This window comes from Myxocyprinus asiaticus, chromosome 18, assembly GCF_019703515.2.
Source record: "Myxocyprinus asiaticus isolate MX2 ecotype Aquarium Trade chromosome 18, UBuf_Myxa_2, whole genome shotgun sequence".
Classification (NCBI taxonomy): domain Eukaryota; kingdom Metazoa; phylum Chordata; class Actinopteri; order Cypriniformes; family Catostomidae; genus Myxocyprinus; species Myxocyprinus asiaticus.
Genome location: NC_059361.1, coordinates 24,594,289 through 24,618,615, shown reverse-complemented (window position 1 = coordinate 24,618,615; position 24,327 = coordinate 24,594,289). Strand labels below are relative to the sequence as shown.

Sequence of the window (24,327 nt, the reverse complement as noted above, 5' to 3'; positions counted from 1 at the left end):
TTGTATCTTCTTTTTTTTTTTTTTTTGGCTTAAACATGGTGGACATGCCATGTTCTTCCACACACCAGCCTGTAATTTTTCAATAATCCTGAAGACCTTGATTAGCTGGTTTGGGTGTGTTTGATTAGGGTTGGAACTAAACTCTATAATGGAATAGCCCTGTCATAAAATTCCATAGCTGGTGTGCGTTCCATTCAGTAGTGATCACCCCTATGCCCTCCATCCACCCACACCTTTTCTTACAAAAAGTATCATTGTGTTACAATGTCTCTCTGACATGGTACATGGTAATGCTATGTTTTTGACATGTGCCATAGTAAAACCACTGTATTTTTTGACTTTGGAGTAACATGAAAATGTAATGAAATATAAATATAGCAATCATTCAGTACATTTTACATTTATTTATTTGGCAGACGCTTTTATCCAAAGCGACTTACAAAAGAGGAACACATCTTAAGGAGACAGTAGTACGAAAAGTACCATGTATTCAGTACCATGGTATTGCCACGGTAACACCACAGTGCTATTTTGTTAGGGCTTTGATTTGTTTTCTTGTCTTTTCACTTTCATCTCTGCTCCCTCACTTTTTCCTGTCATCTCTGCAGCTTTCACTCTGACCTCATAATCCTCTTTATAGAACTGACACTTTCTATGGTATTCTCACTTCATGTTTTTTCTTATTATTAATATAATGTTATTTTACTGTGTTTTGGCTTTTATATTTAGGACCTTGGAGCAAAAACGAGGTGAAATCATTGTACAATGATGGTATCAATATAGTAATATCGTGGTTCTGAATGGTTACCATGGTATCCTACATGTCCAAAAACATAATACTATGGTACTTTTTTTAAAGAGATTAGTCTAATAGCTTATTACTTTAGTTAATTAAAAAGTAGTCTTCTTCAGTTTATGACAGTATTCTATATAAGATATATTGAATTTCTATCTAAACTGAAAGCGATGCGAATGCTCCCGTTATAATTAAAAAAGCTGTCTACACTGCAACTGTGCAATTTTGAAATGCGGTATTGAATTTACAGTACAATACAAAGAGTGTTTTTTTCTATCTGAAAGCTGTTGCTGTTAAAGGCACCATTGCCTAATTTTCTTTAATGCTTCTGCGATTTACAAGGAAATCTCATATTGATACATTACTAATATTATTATGAAATTATTAAGAGATTTTAATTATAATTATTATATTTGCCCTCTTTTTCTGGACAACCAGAAGGGCACCTTTAGATCTGGGCACGAAAGGGGCTTGAGCCCCTGCTGCCCCCTTCTGTGCATGCCATTGTCAAATTCCTAAAGTATAGCTCTAAGCATTTATCATATTTTTTAATGTATTCAAAACTGGCTAAAATATAACAAGGAAAATCAAATATGAGATAACAGATGAGAGAAGTAGGGTTGTCATCCGTGCCGTATAATAAGTAATTGTCCTGTATTTGAGGGAACAAAATTTTAGCGTCTTACAACAAACTGCTAAGAAAGTTTCACAAACGGAGAGAAATGGAACTGAAACACACACCTCTAGCATGAGCTGTGTGAGATATAGGCAGTTAAACATTACATAGATGTCACATTTTACAGAAGTGGCCGGGGGAAAGATCAAAGGCAATCAGCACACATTTTCAGTCAGAAGCAGGAGACTTCTGTGAAACAAATAGCATTAGAGAGCTTGATAATTGTTTCTCACCAATGTGATTACAAAAACATCAGTAGTTTGTGACATTACATTGCATTACATATGTCAGTGTTCGTTCTGGAGGAGAGACTCAGCTAAATGACAGTGAGAAAAACAGCAGCACTTTAAGGACAAAGGAACAGTACAGTAGGCTACAGGTTTAGTTAAAACACCTAATGTGATTTTCTTACATTTCCCATGTGATACAGCTACACTATTTACTGCCAAAATAATGACATTGTAATCCAAGGAAATATAAATTATTTTCATGTTACTTAAAACAGTACTAAGACTAAGCCAAATAACTTTTTAGTGATATACACTATTTTTAACACGTTACAAACTGATGATTCCAATTTTAAAGGTGCACTCAGTCATTTTTTCCTTATTAAAAAGTTTAACTCCTAAAGACACGAATTGTAATTTTTCAATATTTGTAGGAAATCATGACCACAGACATTATAATGAAGACTCCAGTCATATCAGTAACCTTATAAAAGCTGATTTATACTACATGGAGAGGGTCCATATATGGGGGCTGCCATGTTAGAATCACATGACCAGCCGAATAATACTTGCTTAATCTCAGTAACCGCCCTGTTATTTGACACTTTCACTCATTGATTAAAATAATCATGACTGACTGTGTATACTAAATTTCTACAATGGCATCTGAAACTGAAAACTATTGATTTTAAATGCATCCAAGCTGCTAGGTGTGATACTGAGTGCATCTTTAAATGGAAAGCCGGTTCGTTGAGCTTTAAAAATGGAAAAGGCTTAAGCTTAATTATGGGGAAGAAAATGCTTGACATAAAAATATTGTCTTTCTCCATTGATTGCAGCTTCATTCTTTTGACAAAAAGAAGTGTTTATTAAAAGTGAAGATTGATGAAATTTTGTTCTTCCTGGTCATTGCATTAAAGTGTTTTTCACACTGAATGTATTTTTGCATCCATCTCTGCTGTTTTTCTATTGTTTTTCTCTGTAAACAAGGTCTAGGTTGACGTTTTAAACCATTGCGCAGCTTCTCACGCCAGAGCCCCACTGAAAAAAAGTCCCATATTTAAAGCTAATACCGTATGATACTGTATTTGCCTGGTTGAAATTTGGCAACCCTAGTGAGAAGGGATGTGTAAAATTTAATGAACGACTGGCACTTGAATACTTCAGAAATCTGCGGAGCATGGATCAAGTTATGAAGAATAAAGAAAAGTATTTGGACCAAGGGTTTTCTTTAAATGTTTCTTGATATAAAAAGAAAAAAAAAGAAAAAAAGAAAAGAAAAATTCTAAAATGATGCTGATATTACATGATTGACCCCTTACTATGGAGTAAAATGTAAAGTGCATTTTTGACTAGTTTATGTGCGGAACTTAGAGGCCGTTTCACACCGAAAGTGTTTTTGCTTTTGTCCACGTTGTGTTTTAATTTGCTGTGTAAACCTGAACTAGATGGACGTCTTTGACAATTAAGCCATGTCTTGCGGAGGAGTGCTGCTTTTTTTTTTGGACGCATGAAGTTAAAAAGGAATTTTTAAAGCTTAAAACTGATGTAACTTTTTCAGTGTTAAAATATTTCCTCTATCCTTGCTTAATATGCAGAGGCATTCGTAGGTTAATTTTCTCGAAAACAGTGAACACTGAAAAAATAAATAAAATTGTCCTGTGTTTGTTTTGAGTAACCCGCTTAGACCCGCCCCAACAATGTTACTCAACCAGTGGTGTCAGTTGGGGGCAGAACTATCTGACATAACAATGTTTCTGCAATGTTGTGAAAATACGTATCAATAACGTAAAAAATACATCGGATAAAAACTTTATAACAACATTTTCACTATGCTTTTACAACGTAATTTTGTTTGCTGGGACTTTACTCAAAACTGATTGGTTCAATATCTGTTAGTGATCTGTACCCAGAACAAAATCTGCTGCGGAGCAGGTTAGCCGTGGAACGTAAATTACTCTGGTGATGAACACCGGTAAAGGCCAACCCATTCATGGATAAGATACCTTAAACCCAGGGTTGACGCAAACTAAACTAAAACTTATCTGGCTAACCACCTAAACTGGCTTCATGGTACAGGTCTCCACGGTCCGTTCTGTTCGTAGTATGGCGTTAAGCTTTTTTTGCGCAAGAACGTTTTCTGTCAGAACGGACCTTTTCTGCTATTATTTATCTTTTGAACCTTTGACACAACCACAATTAAGCTGGATAGATATTTTTCTCAATAGATTTCTCCTAATTTAAGCTGTTTATTTCAAGCCAAATGGCACGTGGTTGTGTTGGTGACTCTTTCGTTCCTTCAAGGTCATGTGACTTCACCAGACCACTAACCAGGCTAGGAAGCAAGACACACAGGCAGGACACGTGCGGAAAGACACGTCTGAACCTTAAATTATTATAGACACCATATATATATATATATATATATATATATATATATATATAAACCCGGATGGTCTCGTGAGCATACTGAGTAGATATGTTGTACGTGTAATGCTAAAAACATGTAAACCGTACTGTAGCATTCCTAGTAATCTACGTTTCTCATTCTATTGTTTATTACAGTCGTACTGCTGCGGCTTGGAATGTAGGGGACGTGACTATTTTGTCCAATCAGAGAAGAGGATGGGTGTGGTCAGTTGACGTGAGGTCAAACCCCCTCGACTTGAACACGCACGAATAAAAGCATCTGACTGCAGACACAACGGTTTTATTTGACCACATTAAATCTAGGTTTATATATCTGTTTTAAACAGTTGTAAAATTGCACAGACAGTCTGCAACTGAATTTATTTACTGCACATCTTGCTTAATTAAATACCAGTAACCCGCAGCAAAGATGAAGACTAAATTCATCAATGGCGTGTCTTCCTCTCCTTCGATGTCTCTGGGTTTATTGGTAAACGAGAATGTCCTTGAAGTCCAGCCAGAAAGTGGGACCGACTGCAAAGACCTTATTCGACTGGACGAGCCCGACCATCAGACGAAGCATAAGGCGTATCAGTGGTGTAAAGAATTTCTTCACGGAGGCTGGAAATCCATAGATGAGGATGATTTCCAAATCTCTATCATCAGGTATTCTGCTTTGCTACGTGAGGCGTGTAATTGAACGTCATTACTTGTGTCGCAGATGGCACTTTATCATTAAAAGCGTCAGGAATTAGGAGACATGTTCACTGTAAATGCGTGATAGCGCTCTCTTTTTTGCGAGGAAACATTTGTTTACAATGTACAGTAAGTTTTGCTCACTTTGGTCGTGAGATAATAAAGGATTGCTCGACATTAGTGTAATGTGCTTCAGTTTCCGTGGTGGTGTCTCAAAACCAAGTGAGCTGCCTAAGCAGCATTTTTGGGCATCCTGGTGCAAAAATGATCCCTAAAATGCTGTCTAGGTAGGCAGCTCACTAGGTTTTGAGACAGACAGTATTCCATATTTATTCTATGTCCTACAAATGGTAAGGAATTATTTGATGATAAAACAATTCATAAGACATAAGTGTTGTAACCTGTTTGTTTTGCTTTCAGGGGAGGTCTCAGTAACAAACTGTTCCTCTGCGCTTTGCCAGAGAAGCAACCAAGCCTTGGAGACGAACCACGGAACGTGCTCCTTCGCCTATATGGACAAATTCTGCAGGTGTTTTATTAGTTGTTTACTTTGTGTAACATGAATGAATTTAGTGCCAATTTGTGTAGTCAGGTCTAAACAGATTGCATGCTTAATTTAGGATTTTCTGCTTATATGCACAGAATATGAGAAGATGAGTCCATAGTTGTAAGATAAGCACTTTCATCCATAAAAAAACCCCATTAAAACATCCAGATTTTACACTTAATACATGTTCAATGATAAACATATAGGTCAGGTTTTTGTGCTGATACCTAAGAAGCAAGGTCAGGAGGACACATAACTCATGCCAAATGTTAGAAACTGCTGACCTGATGTGTCTAAGTATTGTGTGTCTGGCGTGTAAGAGAGAGAGAACACATGTGTTTACCCTCTAAGTTTTAAAGAGGTAGTTTTTGTTGGGTGATGTACCTCTACGGCTGTACATGCGTGTCTTCTTTGCCGTAGGCTTGCCAAAGGAGCGTGCCTTGAGCACTCTTGTTTCCAGGTGAAACCAGCATACGACTCACGGTACAGTATGCGATCCCTGAAGCCACAGCATTGTCTTCAACCACGTTTATGCGCATCTCAGTCTTTAAAATCTTTGAGAATTATGCTCACGCCGTGCATTGCTCTTAAGTATTCTCTGCCTCTGTCTGCTTTCTCTCAATGCTTTAAAACCTTTGAAAAATATTTAGATGGTGGTTAGATTAACAAATGAAAGAAGTGAAACATAATGGCATTCCACAATTGTTTGATAGTTATTTTTTTATGTCATCACAGCATCATTATAGTAATAGCAGGATTGTGATTATGGTTCATATAGAGAAATAATAGTTTGAGCAAATGACAAATATTTTTGACAATATATTTTCTTGTTTAGTGTCTTTAAAAATATTATAAAATATCTTAAATGTGCACTCAGTAATTTTTTCCTCATTAAAAAAAGTTTAAATCCTAAATACATGAATTGTAATTTTGCAATATATGTAGGAAATCATGACCACTCAAATTAAACTGAAGACTCCAGTCATATCAGTAACCTTAAAGCTTTTTTATTTATTTATTTTAAGAAATATTCTCTCCCAGTTGGGCATTGGGAATGCCCAATTCCCAGCGCTCTAAGTCCTCGTGGTGGCGTAGTGACTCGCCTCAATCCGGGTGGCGGAGGACGAATCTCAGTTGCCTCCACGTCTGAGACCATCAACCCACGCATCTTATCACGTGGCTTGTTGAGCGCGTTACTGCGGAGACATAGCGCGTGTGGAGGCTTCATGCAATCCACCGCCGCATCCACATACAACTCCCCACGCACCCCACCGAGAGCGAACCACATTATAGCGACCACGAGGAGGTTACCCCATGTGACTCTACCCTCCCTAGCAACCGGGCCAATTTGGTTGCTGAGGAGACCTGGCTGGAGTCACTCAGCACGCCCTGGGATTCGAACTCGTGAACTCCAGGGGTGGTAGTCAGCATCAATACTCACTGAGCTAACCAGGCCCCCCATAAAAGCTGTTTTATTCTACATGGAGAGGATCCACACATGGGGGCTGCCATGTTAGAATCACATGGGCAGCCAAATACTACTCGCTTAATCTTAGTGTTGTTATTTGACACTTTCACTCATTGATTAAAGTAATCATGGCTGACTGTGTATACTAAATTTCTGCAATGGCATCTGAAACTGAAAACTATTGATTTTAAATGATGCTGCATCCAAGCCGCTAAGTGTCAGTGTAAGTCCAAGATGACACCGAGACAAAAGTTACTGAGTGCACCTTTAACATATTTTAATCTATAATAAAATATGCACTATAATATTTTAAATATATATTACATAATAGACATGTTCATAGATAATTTATACAGTAGATAAAAATGCACTAGAATTGATCCAGTATTAAGTGATGGAATGTTACTATTGTTTTTTGCCTTTAGTTTTTTGGTGATTAGTGAAAAGTTGCTTTTATTCACTGAATGTTTTGATAATTTATTTCGAGAAAAGGTGGTCACAATGCCTATGATGTCATAACTGATGAGGTGTCAGTAGGTCCACAGTCCAATCCTCTGAAGTCATTTGTTTATACATGGAAAAAGCATTAGTTGAAGTCATATTACAAATTCCGGCATGTGTGTACTTTGCTACCCTGTGATCCACATATACAACTCTCATTACACATAAAATGAACTTCACTAAGCCATTTTATGTAAGTTAATTTTTAAACTATGCACTCATAGTAACCTGTCTTGACCATTATTTAACTAGACACATTTTATTGCTGTCCCTAGCATTCATGTTTCTCGTGAGATTAAAAATAGTGTTCATTACCATAGACACCAAACCCTCTAGACTAAGAAATCTTTTAAATCTAATGGAGGATAGCTTTGGGTACTACATATTTATGCTTTATGTCAATGGAACATGGTTTTGATAATGGCTGTTATAAAATAGTTTGATCCCCCCCATAAATTCCTATCTCTCAGCCGTCTCTAAAGCTTGTTAATTCTTATTCTTTCTTGATCATAAAGTAAATGCATTTGTTTTTAAATGCACTTTCTTACTGTTCTGCCACCGACATGGTCTCATTACTTTATAGTGATTAAAATTGTCACTGTTTGTAAACGGGAAGACAGCTCTGTCATTTATTGTTGTTGTTTTTTTATATGAAGATGACCAAACTGATCTGTGACAAAATTAACACTTTGTATTTAATGGTTAGTCTTTTGCTTTTTCTTTTATTGCTAGATGTCCTGTAATAAAGGGGATTCCAGACAGTCAAACACAGATCACTTTCAAGTAAGTAAGAAATTAGCTAAAGTAAATTTTTTGGTTTTTGTTTTATGTAAGGTAAATGTAACAAAGTTTGGACATACCTATTAATTCTTTATTATTACTATTTTACACTTTTTAGAATTAAAGCTATGAAAAAAAATCTGGAAGTATGTATCTTATAATATTTGATATATTTAGCTTCTTTTTTTTTTTTCTCCCAATTTGGAGTGCCCAATTCCCACTACTAAGTAGGTCCTCATGGTGGCGCATTTACACACCTCAATCCGGGTGGCGGAGGACAAGTCTCAGTTGCCTCCGCTTCTGTAACCACCAATCCTTGCATCTTATCATGTGGCTCGTTGTGCATGACACCGTGGAGACTCCGCATGTGGAGGCTCATGCCACTCTCCGCGATCCATGCACAATTTACCACACACCCCATTGAGAGTGAGAACCACTAATCGCAACCACAAGGAGGTTACCCCATGTGACTCTACCCTCCCTAGCTACCGGGCCAATTTGTTTGCTTAGGAGACCTGGCTGGAGTCACTCAGCACACCCTAGATTCGAACTCGCGACTCCAGGTGTGGTGGTCAGCGTCAGTACTGAGCTACCCAGGCCCCCGATATTTTTAGCTTCTTTAAAGTAGGTGCCCTTTGCCTAGATTACCACTTTGCACACTCTGGACATTATCTCAACCAACTTCTCAATCAGTATCCACCTACAGGTACTTTAAAACAATATTAAAGGAGTTCTGTACGTATGCTAGGAATTTGTTGGCTGTTTTTCATTCACTCTCTGCTCCAACTCATCAAACATGTTATATAGCACTTAAAAGGCCAATGAGAGGAACAGGAACTTTTTTTTTCTGTTTTGTAAATATTGCGCTATGCTCTCTTTATGCTTTTTGTAGCCAAAAATATGAAAAGCATGATTGTTGTTATGCTTACCTTCCATTCTAAGAGAACTCCATCAACCTCGGAGGCAGAGGGACAAGCTATTGGGGTCATCAGATGTGTTTTGCTTGGACCTTTCTTGCTTGTGATTTTGAAACCTTTATGTCAAATTCTTCCATGAGCACCTGGGTTCATTATACTGTAGTTACATTCTTGTATTTTAGTGGTTTGTCTGCAGGAGAAATTGTATAGTTTTCTTTGTCTGATGTTCACTGGGGTTCTCTCTTAAAAATTTAACATGTTGCTGTATTCGCTATAACATCTCTGTGTGATTTGTCCCAGCTATAAGGAGAGATGACCCAGAATTGATAACCCATAAGACAGAAACACTTACTCATCCCCTGACACCATTTAAATTCTCAAAGTTGCATTATTTGCCTGAGAGTCACATAGGAATGGATCCTATTAGAGGCTTATGCCAGCATTAACCTCACTGTCTACGATTCAGCATTAGCTGGCTCTTCTGTCTGGTCTTGGCAAACTTTGCTTCATTCTGTTTTGCTTATATAATACCCTTAGAATTGATTTTCAGGTGCATTTTTGTACTTTTATCAGAGCATAATTTTTCTACATACAACACAAAGAGACACAAACATTCAACACATAGGCTCTGTTCCAAAACATAGTGAGCTGTCTACGTAGGCAGCTTTTTAAGGTACTGTCGGTGCACTCCTAATGGTTAAAAAGGTTAAAAAAAACTTCTACTAGTCAAATTCTAAAAGGCAGCATTGCATGCGTCCTTATCAGAGCAGGCAATCCAATAATACATTGTAGTATTATATTGCATTTTAATATGATATATAATATATGTGATCTCATTTCATCTAGTGCTGAAAAGCATTCATAATTTTATTATTATTATTTTTTTTAATTGTTCCACTAATCCACTATTTTTTGGAACAGAGTAATAGTGTTCAGTCCATATATGAAAACAACAGATGAAAAAAAAATCTATTGAATAATTTTTTGCCCCCACATTTTAAATGTTTTGGGCATTTATGTTACTTTCTGTGGCATTTCTACCCCAAGTCCCAGTTAATTTCTGACTCTGGTGTGCATCTATCCAGAGGAATTGCCTTATAACAACCTCCTTTAGATGAAGTGCACACAGAGTAACACAAAAGGCCATCAGAAGAACTCAGATGGACTTCCCCTCAGTGGACATTGCTAACACCTGCATGTAGATGCAGTCCATGTGCTGATCTGCTCAAGTAATCCAGTGATTATGCATGTGTATGGTACATGGTAAATGGAAAAAGCTCTGGAAAAAACCCAGCAGCTGCTGCTCAGCGATCACAAGACCATTGCTTAGTCAGAGGAAGGGGGTGGGGTTTGGAGACAAGGAGGGAGGGACAGAGAGCAAAGAGGCAGGTGTTTCTCAAAGACCCAAATATAGATTTCTATTGTAGTGTCACTGAACACATTTAAATAATGTGGTTGTAGAATGTGTTATGTCATTCTAAATTTGCAGCCTGTATTGTAACATGTTTGTGTTCACCTTGGGACCAGATGGTTAAAATAACTGAGCAACATATGCAATGAAATTTATACATTTTTAATGAGTCACTTAGAGCGTTGGTTCACCTAGAAATAAAAAAAAAAATTGCATTATCATTTACTCACCCTTATGATGTCCCAAACCGTATGACTTTCTCTCACAAGAGGACAAAAAAACCCACCATAAAAACAAAAAAAAGTCAGATGTTTTTTTTAGCGACTTCAGGGTGAGTAAATAATCACAGAATGAAACTTTTTTTGGTGAACTATTCCTTTGAGCATCCAAAAGTGTCTAAGTGCTCAAATAAATTTTTGCAATGAATAAAATTGTATATTTTGATTAAAGAATGCATAAGTTCCTACTCCGAAGCAAAGCAAGGTGTTTCCGAAGTTTAATTTCCTTTCAAGTTTTTCTGTCAGAATTGCACTCCAATGGGAAGCTCATAGTGTCCTGTTGTATTTCTGAGAGGACAGGATGTTTTTTTTAAACTCTAGATCAACTGCTATTCCCTCAACAGGTTTATTGTGCAATTGCATGCCACTCTTGTGCAATATCAGACACTGGGGAAAAGGAAGCGGTGCTTTTATCTACAGTTGTAAAATAAAAGACTAAAACATTATTTGGTTGAGTTACTGTTTGCACAGACAATATTTATAAATACTGCAATTTTATGTAGAGTATTACAGTACATAAAGGTTCTTTGATCTGATTTGTTGAAATTGTTTGGTATTAGTTGATTGGATTTTTTTAGATGCTTAAACACTGTAATAAAGCTGAATATTACGGTGTGTTCCAGCGTTAGTTTAACTGAATTTCCATGACATTTTAATGTGCTGTCCCTGCAAGCTGAATAGAAACTATGCCTATAACTACTGATTTTCTTAAGTAATGTCATTTGGTATTGTCTAAGCAAGAGACGTTCTTGATTTGATGTCTTTATTATTCACATGTAAATGTTTGGTTTTGATTATTTGTCATTTAGCATACACCATTCAAAGTGACTTACATTACACTAATTACAGGAACATTTATGCAATCAGGACTAAAAGGATCTTTATAACATTTTACAGATAATATTCCTGTTTGTCGTCAAAACTGTTTCTTTTATTGTCATCTTTGCAGTCAGAGTGAATTTGAAAAAGATTCCCATACTTATGAATCAGATATGTTTGCAATTTCAAAAGATTACCCTTACAGAATAATTTAGATAAAAGCATTAGTTGAAAGTACAACACAAAATGACTGGCACCTGGTAAATATGTAATCTCTCTGTGCTCTATTCTTATTTGAGTTCTAATAGAAAGGAAAGAATAACAACAGAAGCCTTGAACTTTTAAAATTGTTGCAACAGAGATCCATTAAGCAAATACTTCTTCCAGATAGGAACAGGGCTCTTGGTTCTGCATATTAACACTTGGCACAGGCATGTTCAAAAACAGGCTTAATGTCATTCCAAGTTAAGCAGCCACAATCAATGACTGGCATGTTTGGCAAGTCCAGTCTCTCTCAGCACAATTGCTTCTCTTGTTTTTTTTTTTTTTCATTCAAATCGTTTTGCCATTGAGTTTGCTGGTGCCCATCAGCACTATTCGAAAATAGATGGCTTGTAGACTGAATAGATTTCTGTTCAAACTCCATTGTGTAAAGGCTTCCTTTCATGCATCACAGTTTTTAATTAAGTTATTTAATTTCTGCTGAACTCCTTATAGGGAGTATGGCAATTGAAGATCCAATCAGAGCAATTTAAAGGCTAAAACCAAAGTTCTAAGTTTGGATTACTTTGATTCAAATTTTGATTTAGTTTTGAGTAAATGTAAAATGTAAAAGACCCCCAGTTATTATAGACAGTGTTTTCGATACTGATATGATGGTGTGCCAACCAGGCTTCTTAACTAGCTTAACCAACTAGCCTCCCTTGGTTGACAAACGTTTTTAGGTGCTAAACAACATGTATATGCTGGTCCTACAGCTAGACCAGCACTCACCAGCATAAACCAGCTTAGGCTGGTCATTTCAGCAGGGGTTAGCAAGTCATTTGGCCAATCATAACAGGTTTTCATAGCAGCCACTTTGGTTTGGTGACAGTGGAGGTGGATAAATCTTGAAGATTGCCTTAAATGGTTAAGTGTCAAAAATATATTGTAGTGAGATAGTGTGTACTGAATCATGTTTTATATGTCTTTATAGGGAGCTGATTCCATGGTACTGGAGAGTGTGATGTTTGCTATCCTGGCCGAGCGGGAGCTTGGACCGAAGCTTTATGGCATCTTTCCTCAAGGGAGACTTGAACAATTTGTCCCAGTGAGTCTTAATGTGTTGTGCTGGTATGATAATTGAGCAGACAGTCTTGAAACACAGCGCTTATCATGTGTTTTGACACTCATACATTTAAATCTATCTTGCATAGCAAGACAAATCACATGCAAGAGTGCAGTCCAATGACCGCGGAAACCTCTAGGCAAATATCCCTTTGTCACTTTTTCCACTTTTAAAGGTCGCAGATGTTCCAGGCTTTTTTAAATATGCATAGAATCTGAAGCCTTAAGCTTAATGTGTTAAATTTTGTGGTTGCAGTTTTTTTCTTGTTGTCATTTAATTAGCAAAACACAAACTGATACCGCAATATTTCTGTCTGCAGAGCCGAAAACTGTCCACAGATGAGCTGAGTGTCCCTGGAATATGTGCTGAGATTGCTGAAAAGATTGCCAAATTTCATGCAATGAGAATGCCTTCCAACAAGGAGCCAAAGTGGCTGTTTGGCACCATGGAAAAGTGTGTGACCATTAAACATCCAATTAATTAATGCTAGACAGTTTTTCTTGCAAATGTTCATGCTTGGTTGGTGGGGAACTGCATCATTCGTTGCAAGATGTTAGCAAGATTGAGCTTCATTCTGGTTAAATTTTAACAACCATGAAAGAACTGTATTATGTTGCATGATGAAACTCACAAGGCAAAATATGAAGACTATGAATACTAATTCCCTGGGGGTAGAATGTAAAAAATGATGAAACCAAGAAAAATATAAACTTCAAACCCGCATACTGTCTGGAAAACCCCATAGTTTTTAGTATTTTGACTGGGACATAACAATATATTAACAGTATTTACCATCTTATGTTACAGAATATAGCACAATTTCCCTCTAGATTTTTTAATAGCTATGTTACAATTAAATTAAAAACAATTGTTTTAATTGTTACTGTCTGCATTTGCCAGGAGTTCTGAAGTATTTTTGTTTGATTGTAATTTTGTTGGTTTAGGTACATGGATCAAGTGCTTCAGCTGACATTCACCAGGGAGTCCCATCTGCGAAATGTTTCCCGTCTTTTGAGCTATAACTTGCCTCAAGAAATGGATAATCTGAAGTAAGATCTTATCTGTATTAAAATCCAGATATTGTATAGTACATACTGTAAATGTCAGTTTTATTTTAGAGCAAATATAATTTTATCTTGATTGTCAAATGTTTTCTGGCACATTTTTTACCTGCTTTATCTGAATCCCAAGAAACTTGACAATTCAGGACATTGACTACATTTACATGGACACCAGAAAGCAGCTTATTGCGAGAATATGAATTATTGCGAGAAAGTAGCGTTCCCATTAACATGCACTGTGTAAGCAGTGTATTCTTTACTCCCATATACATGCGGTTCAGTCAGTAAGCAGCTTTCTCCACAGCAATGTAATTTCCCAGCGACGCTTGTGTAAATCACAAACATGGTATTAAACTATTTTATTCCCCATTGCGTCGCTTTATTTCCATATATTCCATAGTTGTTGCTGCGTTTGTTACTGTAACTTTCTATTGCGACTTGCAGGGGAATTGCGCAGCAATAGTGGGGTTTACCTCTTACGTAAAACTCTGGGATCCCACAATGTACGTACGCATATACGCGAACGTGAGGGACTGTTGATATTTACATTGGTGTTTCAGAGCGCTGCTTACTGCAAAAAAACCTGGAATAAACTGTTTTCTTAAGTGCAAACGTGGTCATTGAGAGTGACTGATAACAAGTGGCTGGTCACTATTGCTACTGTCTTTTGAGTGGTTATTTAAGTGGCTGTTTGTGTACACAGGTGTCTACTTGAATCTACTCCCTCCCCCGTTGTTTTCTGCCACAATGACTTGCAAGAAGGTTAGAAATCTGTAAAGTAATCTGTATTCTTTACTGTTCTTAGAAATGGTTCACTGGATTTTAAATAAAATCATTTAAGACTAATGTCATTCTTTCCCTTTCTTTTTTAAACAGGAAACATCTTGCTCCTCAGTGGTGGTGAAAACACAGACAGACAGAGGCTCATGTTGATTGACTTTGAGTACAGCAGCTACAACTACAGGTCTGTAATGTTCATAGTCATATACTTAGATATTTATACTCATTCCACACATTATGGTCCCTCCCTAACAGATTACTGTATCTTTAGCTGCATATAACTCTTAAAGGGATAGTTCATGCAAAAAATTAAATAATAATAATAATTCTGTTATGTCATGTTGTTCCAAACCTATATGATATTTATTTTTTATTTTTTTGTGGAACACAGCAGGTGATATTAGGCAGAATGACAGCCTGTCACCATTGACTTTCATTGTATGGAAAAAAGATGAAAGTCAGTGGTGACTGAGACTAACACTGCCTATTATCTCCTTTTGTGTTCTACAAAAGATAGAAATTCATATGGGTTTGGAACAACATGAGGGTATATAATGACAGAATTTAAATGTTTTAGGGTGAACTATCCCTTTAAGAAAAATAATTTACTAATTACTTTGTTTTTGCAACAACCAGATGTTTGATGGGAATTCTGAAGTTCTTTGATCCTTCCCAAAACATTTTGGAACCAAATTAAAGGGCTCACAAATTCTTTCTAATTTTTTGATAAGTTTGGAATGCTTGGGGCACCCCATTTTTTGGAAGGTACCTCCAGAGGTTGCTGGGCAGTCAAAACACTGTTGCTAGAGTATTTACATTCTTGCACATGCTCAGAGACAGGCCTCACTGAGGATCCTTGGACACTCAAGCTCTAAACTGAAACAGTGAAACTTCTGAGAACTATAAAAGAATAGTTTTCTTTGTGAGCCTGCAGTCTGAATGTGATAAGAGTGTCTACCATGAAATAATGCCAAAAACAACATGTCTTTCTACTGCATTATATTTGCTGGCTGCGCTGAAAACGAACCACACAGCATGACTATTATAGGCCATGACTAGTATTGACTTATGAACCGGTTCTTTTAATGCAGCGCTCCAAATGACTCACGAACTTGAGATAATTGTTTGAATCAGTGTGACGATCATTAAAATCTGTTAATATAGTGTAAATATATGGCTCTAGCATGTTTTCTTTTTTTTTTTTCCACTCGTGCCATCCAGTGTAGTCTCCTTGGCAGTAAGTGACTCATGTGTACATTGACAGTGCTTGTCAGTTCACCAGCAAAGCCAGGGATGAGCAGTAGGAAATGAAGCCTGGCCTTCATAGCCACAAAGATGTGCTCTTTGTTTGGTTTCCAGAGCAGCTGGGAGCCTCTTCACAAAGACCTACACAGCCCTGCTGTTCGTACTTATTAGGAATGAAGCGCTTCCAATCAGCATATCTTGAAAGCAAGAGTAATGTTATCTCATGTTTGTTTGGCTTGACTCAAAGCATTGCTATTTGTAGGTGGTTAACAAACAAGTTAAACAAATGGAAGTTTAGTGATACCCTTTATCCTAATTAATGAGATGCAGAAGCATCTTGACAAACAGTATTGGGACAATGTCAGTCAATGGTATGGCTTTTATTATAATTTGGGCAGTGCTTATGTTTAAGGAGCCTTTATAACATACAGTGTACAGCATTGCTGCAGTTGTAGGAATAAATCTCGGTCTTTCCTCCTAAATATGACTCGTGTCTCAGATGATCCCACCACTAAAATTTTTGGGATTGGTTGTACCTCATTCCAGTTTCTAGCCTAATTTTTTGGATACATTCTGCTAACAAGGCTACACCAATATTTAGCATTTGTAGTGAATCATTAATTATTTTAATATTCTAGTGTTGGGTAGCCCTACACTTTCATATCAGAACACAACAGATTTCAACACTGCAAAAAATAAATAATAATAATTTCTTACTCATTATTTTTGTCTAAACATCCATGTAACAGGGTAAGGGATGGGCAAGGAGGAGATGGGAACCGGCTAAACAGTGAACATAAAGTTTAATGATAAAACTCAACATAAAACAAACATAAACAAGCACAGACACATATGCGTCTCTCTCTCTCTCTCGAACTGGTGCCTCTGGCTCGTCTTTATCCCCCTCCTGGCTGATTAGCTCGATCCTGGGCCGGCCGTGTGTCCTCCTGGCCCGGCCCCACCCTCCTCCTCGTCACACTCTTCCATCACCCGACTCAGGCATGACTCACTACCCTCCCTTCCTGGAGAGGGGGGTGTTGCCCTTTCAGCCGTGTCTGCCAGCAGATCTTCCCTGCCTTTTGGAGCCCTGGGAGAGACAAGGGGAGGGAAAGGGGAGAGGGAAAGAGTGAGGTGGAGCGACAGAAAGAGAGAGGAGAGAGAGAGAGAGAAGAACTTGCTCGCCAGCTCCCAGACACACTGTCGCCCGGTCCTCATCCACTCCTCCGCCCTCTGGCAGATGGCAGCTCGCTCCTCCCCCGGCGGATGGCAGCGAGCCCTCTGGCCCCTGGCGGAAGGAACCGCTCCTCCCCTTCTTTGGTGGACGGCAGCGGTTCATCCGGCTCTCTATGGCCGGCAGCGGTTCCTCCGTCCCCAGGCAGGTGGCAGCAGCGAGGACTCCGCAACAGTGCATCCCTCCTCCTTCCCGGGTTTCAGCACCAATGTAACGGGGTAAGGGATGGGCCAGGAGGAGGCTGGAACTGGCTAAACAGTCAACGTAAAGTTTAATGATAAAACTCAACATAAAACAAACATAAACAAACATAGACACACATGCAGCGTGGCCACGTCCGTCTCTCTCTCTTTCTCTTGAACTGGCACCTCCTCCTCGTCACAATCCATGATAAAATTAAGTGGGGTTTATGCTTCAAACAAGGAAAAAAATATTTGTCAATATTTTGTTAGATTTCTCTAAAAACAAGACTTAATATCTTATGTAATTTTACTTCTCAAGTAAATATATCTTGTTTTAACCTCTAGAGACCCGAGCGTGACTTCTCTGTGCATTTTCCATTTTCCTTTTTGATTTGTAACTAGTAGCACCTAATAAACATGCAAAAAATAAGTAAATTGCAAATAGTTGTCCTAAAAATGTATGTTCACATATGTGGACAGCGGGACTAAGTTTTGAGATGTTAAATAATAACAAGCTCTACACAGAGCTATAGGATGCTCCCTTGCTCCCTATTTAGTGAATGACTTAACCTCCAGTGTGCTGTCTGTCTGCACTGGTCTCAGAACAGTTTGAAATGCATAAAGCCTCTGAAAGCAAAATTTTTCAGCTTTTGGATGAACCCATTGTTTCTCAATGTGATAATGCACAGTAAATATAGGAAATATATAGGAAAAAATGTGCTGAAGTACACATTAGTGTACATTGTGTTTAGTTTGTGCGATAAATCGCTCAAATTTTAAAAATGGCATATCGGATGAAACTAGAGACTAATCTTTTGACTCAAACAGGTTTTAAAGTAAAAACTTAATGTTTCTTACCAGATGTAGTTTTGTTGGAGTTTCACCCAAAGACAAACGCCGCTGTGATCGGTGACATGTTGTTTTGTCACATGACTCTATTCATCGAAAGTTTAACCCTTTACTGACAGCACAGGGTCTTCTGAACTGAAATTAGTCAGTTTAAATGAAATGAAATTATGCGTTACATTTAGCAAAGCCAAAATACAACATCCACGCATGTGTACTTGGGGTCGCACGAGTTTAAGGATGTTTTCACTGGAAAACAAGATAAAAATACTAAGAAAAAGATTTGTATTAATATCACAATATTCTCATGAATGTAGGTGGCAACCAAAAATAATTACACAATCATGCAAAATTGCAAATATGCAAATGACAATGAAAATGTTGATTGGGTGTCTTTTCTTTTCCCACAGAGGATTTGACATTGGAAACTTTTTCTGTGAGTGGATTTATGATTACACCTTTGACATGTTTCCATTTTTCAAGACCAACACCAAAAATTATCCCACCAAAGCACAGCAGGTTTGTTAAATTATACTTTTAGCTACTTTTTGTACTTTTGTTCTTCACTCATGATAATTACTTTATCTTTCATTTTGTTTTCCTCAGATGCATTTCTTTCAGTGTTATCTGTTGCAATCGGACATTGGATTTGAAACCTTGAGTGAGGAGGACCAGCTGAAACTCAAAGAGGACATGCTGGTTGAAGTTAACAGGTGATAATACTTAACTAAGTCAGTCAAGCAGTCCATGTGTCTTAGAGTTAACTTCTATAGCTGTGAGCAGGAGACCACAGCAAATATTATTTTTGCATTCCTATTTGCTCTAAAAGAAAAATCCACTATCACATTTACATGACTTTTAAAAATAGGAAGACAGTAGAAAGTGATGGATTATGACAGGCAAAAGAGAAAAAGATGCCAAATTAGCTGTCAATCCCTTGGCATTTAATTAATGCCAAAGTATTATAACGCAAAGACTAATGTTATAAATTGACACTAAATAATAAAAAGAATTTAACATATAAAGTTTTCTAGATTTAAACCGCTAAAAAAGGTGGAAACGTGTCACCACACAGACTGTGAAAAGGATCCATTGTTTTAGAGATGATTGTGCAACATGCTTATAATTTTCCTCTGTGAATATTTTTTCTTGAGGTTGTTGATTTTGAAATGAGGCCCATAGAACCAAGAGAAAACACTTAATGATGTTTTCCCTTTGAGACTTACTGTTCTACTATGGATAGAGTAAAATAGATCTTTGGACTTCGTCCGACAGTGATTTATATTTCCAGGAGCTGGAGCAGAGGCTCTGTTAGTTCACCAAACTTTCTATCCAGCTGTACTCAATGCTCTCTCATTTAGGTTCGCACTGGCCTCCCATTTCTTCTGGGGATTGTGGTCCATGATCCAGGCCAAAATATCAACTATTGAGTTTGGGTACATGGTGAGTTATTGCAGCATTGCTGTCATGTCTTTGTGTTCCCATGTGTTGAGCTATTGCTTTTGAACAAGAAAGAAGCTCATTTTTACACTGTGCACATCTTAGGTAAGCCAGGTGTTTTATCAGTGGAGATCAACTGTATAAAGATATGGTCACTGCAATATTTGCGCTGCTTGACAACCCTTTGAACTGTACACAAATAGTTGTGAGGTCAGGGTAACATTACTGTAAAAATACTGAATTTGTGCCATAGTTAATGTTTTGATGTAAAGCGTTATATAATTTGTGCTTCATATAATTTATTTGAGGATCCAGACTTACTGACCAGTTCTTATTCCATACAGGAGTATGCCATGGCCAGGTTTGATGCATACTTTGAGCTGAAGAGGAAGCTCAGGCTTTGAAGGAAGTGTGCATGAATTCCCAATGGACAGAAGAGAGAGGGAACAACCATTTGAATGTTGACAGGAAAAGAGTGGGGCAAAGTTTGAATGTGCTTAAAAGAGGATGCTCTGCCTTTGCAATGATAATACCATGCTGCATGGACCAACGCATTGAGTGTCCCATGTGCTGCTTCTTAGTGTTTACAAATTTAACCTTCATACACAGCCTGAGCTTCTGGACAATTAGAGAAAAACTACATTATGTAATAAGAATAATGTCACATACCATAGAAATTAGTCTAGGTTGGAGTAAGGGTGGAGCTGTTAGACAATATTTTATGCATCTAGACTGATTCATATAGTCATTGGATGGTGTGGTGATAAGTAAGTACATCATACTAATCTGTACATTGTGGTGTTTCTTATCACCCGGTCATCTACTGTAGTGTTATCTATACTACTGGTGAAATAAGACACACTGTGAAAGAGTAAGGTTCAACTGCACCTGTTACCAGAAAATGGTACAACAGACCAAACTAAGTTGACAATGCGGTTCAAATTATTTCCAGTATTGCTCAAGTTTTCTGTTTCCATTTTAATGGGATGTTTTTTGTTGTCTTTTATACTGGATGATTTACCTCTATGTCATGTTCTACTTAAACATCTCGCTGTGGATCATGTCTTTTCATTTCTATTTCCAGTAGTTTAGTAGATCCATGTGATGTGAACTGAAGTCCAGTGAGGAACATGCCATCTGCGTACTCCTTAGGAGAGAGATGGTATGAAATATACAATCTCAAACAGTGGATAACTTTATGGCTTTGACCATAGTGCTCTCATTCACCTCCTATTTGAGGTGGTTCGTGTATATTTTTTTCATTTGATAAGAGACATTAATGTCCAGTAATGTGAAATTACTCCCATTATATCTGTTTTAAAACAGTGGCCCCTATTATCAGTGCTGGGTAGAAACAGATTACATGTAATCTGGATTATGTAATGTAGTTACAAAAATAAATACTTGCAATTAGATTAAATTACATTTAAAGTACTCATAATTGGATTAAAGCTCCTTTATTATAGATTACATGATTACATATTAATCAGGCAAAGGCAGTAAATTGTTCATAATTTATTGTTCCCTTTCATTTTTCTTCTTTTTAAATATTTAAATTTTGTTGTTCTAAATCAGCCAAAAGCTTATATATGTTCAGTAAATCTTGAATTCTGAATTTAAGTCTGGAATTACGCACACAGACCTGGTACTAGCCACCAGTCATAAATATGATGAATTGCAATTCACACATAAATGCCGATCCGATTACATTAGTGTGGTAAAGTTAATTTTATTTTAGCGAATTGCATTTGTACTTGGCTTCAAAAATATACATGCATGCACTTTCTTTTTTTTTTTTTTTTTGATGGTAATTCACAAATACAACTGGTGTTATCGGTTAACACACATGGATGGCATTTGTACTACCAAAATTGCTGTGAAAGAACATTTTAAGTTTCTTTTTATTTCACTCAGAAAGACAACACACACACAAAACATACAAATTCTCATATTTTGATCCATTAAGTTTAATGCATTTATGCAACATTGTCAAAATAGTACAAGCTTATCCTACTCAAATGCATGTGACATCAAATAAACAAGAATTAGGTCAGAAGTAATCCAAAAGCAATTAGATTAAATTACTTTAAAATGTAATCCAAGAGATTACATTACTGACTACAATTTTGTCATGTAATTTGTAATCAGTACCAGATTACAATCCAGAAGTTATCTACCCAGCACTGCCTAGTATATCTAATAGTGATATATTTAAAACATTTTAAAGCTTAATATCATTTTAAAGAACAATATTTAATTAAGTTCCTTGAGTTTAGTTTTTTTTTTTTCTGTGTATAACCTAAATTGTGGTAAATGTATTTTTACGGTTTATTGTTTATTTTTTTCATTAACCTCATATTTTTGAAATGTAGGTATTGTAATACAATATTCTGAGGCTGTCTGGCTTTTTTGCTAACAGTGATGTCAAAAGCACTTTCTGAATCAGCTCTGTGAAAAGTTTTAGTATTTTCAAATGTAACTTCTATTATATTTCTGCAATGGAAGATGTATTTTTCTTAATAAGAAAGTGTTCTCTGTACTTACTGAAATGTTTGATGGTTCTCTTTGCCATTTTTACTTGTACTAGACTTGTGATTGAATTAATTTTGTTTTCACATATAACACATATCTTAATGTAAAATCTGAACATTTTGAATATTTATTTACCTAACTGGTCTCTAAAAATCTGTACCAATTTTTGGAACATCATTGGACAAAAAGGAAAAAGTGGAAGCTGTTTGAATGTTTAAAAATTATTAAACATGATTCCATTGTATTTTGAAGTCAGGTGTTAATCTAGACCAGCATACTAGCCTTACTAAGTCATCAATCTCTACATTAATATTAAGCATTTTGGGATAGAGAGAGAGAGAAAAAAAGACTTGTATCTAAATATATATAAATAATTAAAAAAAGTTCTGCTACCAAAAGATGTAAGTGAGATGATTCTGCAGAACAGAACATCAGTGTAATGTACTAATTCATGCTTTGCACATTTACTATAAATAAAGGGTTTGCAAAATTATTTTATTGTTTGAATCTCTTGTTTTTACCCCAGCCCTGATGTCACCAAAATATTCACTAACTGTCATTTATTTTTCATTTTCTATAAATAAATAAATACATTACAAAAAAAGACCACAGAAAAGAACAATAAATTATGGTTAGATTTTAGAGGAGTCCCTTGTAAACTGGTCCATAAGTCACTTGGTTGAGTAATGCAGCTACTGTACATGTTTTGCCTTAATCAATGACAATACTTTTACGTATCAAAGTTCATGTGAACAACACTGAAGTATCAAAGTTCTGAATTAATCAAATGATTGGAAGGTAAGGAATTAGGGCTGGACTTTTAACCCTTAACTTTTATAACATTTGATTACTCAAGATATCAATACTGCCACACAAAAGAACCAGTAACACAAAAATGTTTTTTAAACAAAACCCAGAGGGTTGGGAATGTTATGTTTTGTTTCCAAATCAACACTATAAAGACAGTTAGTTGTTAGTGCCATTATTAATAGTGAATTGTGTATTTATTCTGTAGAAATATTTATGATCAGGATAAACTGGATAGCCTGTATGTAGCCTGTGCAAATGTGAATTTATTTAACTGAATACATCCTAAACACAGCACAGAAATGCAATCATGACCAAAGCTAGTTTTTGCAGTTGCATAAAATGAAACTATTAGAATTAATCACAGGGAGTCAAGCCAGTGAGGTGTGCTTGATTTCTTTATCTAATTTTTGGGAACAGGTTTTTTGCTGTTATCAGTGCTCTCTAACAGATGCCAAAGTGACAGTTCTGGCAGCCCTTCGGCACATTAAGAATAAAGGAGAGCTCAGGATAGACAGGCTATCACACACACGGTGCCCAGAATGTAATCAGGAGGAAAATAGAGACATGAGGATCATCCGATCACACCCCTGTAAAGATATCCTGATATGTGTGTAGAATGTTATGGGACAGTGAATGGAATGCAGAATTTAATGGGCTGAAAAGTAGGATTCCTTTTCATGCTTTGTTTGGTTTGCACTGTAAAGCCTGTTGGTCTTTATATGTCTTGGTGGCTGAGTTAATCTGCCCAGTGCAATTCAACCATAATTGTTTATGTTCATGTTAACTCTGCTATGAAGAGGAAAATCTGAATGCTTAACATCATTTTTTCTAGCCATATGACATATTACACTTTGACACATTATTCCAGTTAGGTCATGACATTCTGTTTCAGTTAACCTTTTCATGAGTAGAGTCTAAATTTGCCTGCAGTGCCCTCTGGAGTGAGTTATTTTTGTATGTGACACTGCACAGCCAGTAGAGGTGGGCAGAGTGTAGAGTATTATTTTATTTATTTAATTAAAATTTTTGATTTCTTGTCATAAGATTTGTTAATAAAATACTATATATAATATAGTAAAAATGTCTGTTACATAAAATAAACCTATTATGTGCTTGAAAAGACTCTTTGAGTAGCTGTGTGTTTGATGAATGACAACCGCTACTAATGTAAACAAATGGCAGCACGCACTGGAGGAAGATCGCGTTTGATGTATTGACTGTGCATAAGAGCTGTTGTCATGGTCCTGTCTCTCTGTCAGTCTGGGTTTTGGTCTGACAGGGCCGTGGCATTATCCGCCCATGTCTGTCTTTGTGTGAGCACATGGTCTCTGTTTTATTCCCGGCTGCG

The 24,327-nt window shown here is 36.8% G+C and overlaps 1 protein-coding gene across 1 annotated transcript; it reads left to right on the top strand.

The window, feature by feature from the left end:
• The first annotated feature begins 4,332 nt into the window (after positions 1-4,332).
• Positions 4,333-22,662, top strand: chka (choline kinase alpha). The gene is made up of 12 exons (XM_051724225.1): positions 4,333-4,774; positions 5,225-5,333; positions 8,053-8,103; positions 12,721-12,834; positions 13,172-13,305; positions 13,797-13,901; positions 14,617-14,675; positions 14,790-14,877; positions 18,608-18,716; positions 18,804-18,910; positions 19,559-19,640; positions 19,982-22,662. Exons 1-12 carry the CDS (start codon positions 4,539-4,541, stop codon positions 20,039-20,041), a joined length of 1,254 nt encoding a protein of 417 aa, XP_051580185.1. The 5' UTR covers positions 4,333-4,538; the 3' UTR covers positions 20,042-22,662.
• Positions 22,663-24,327: the final 1,665 nt, after the last annotated feature.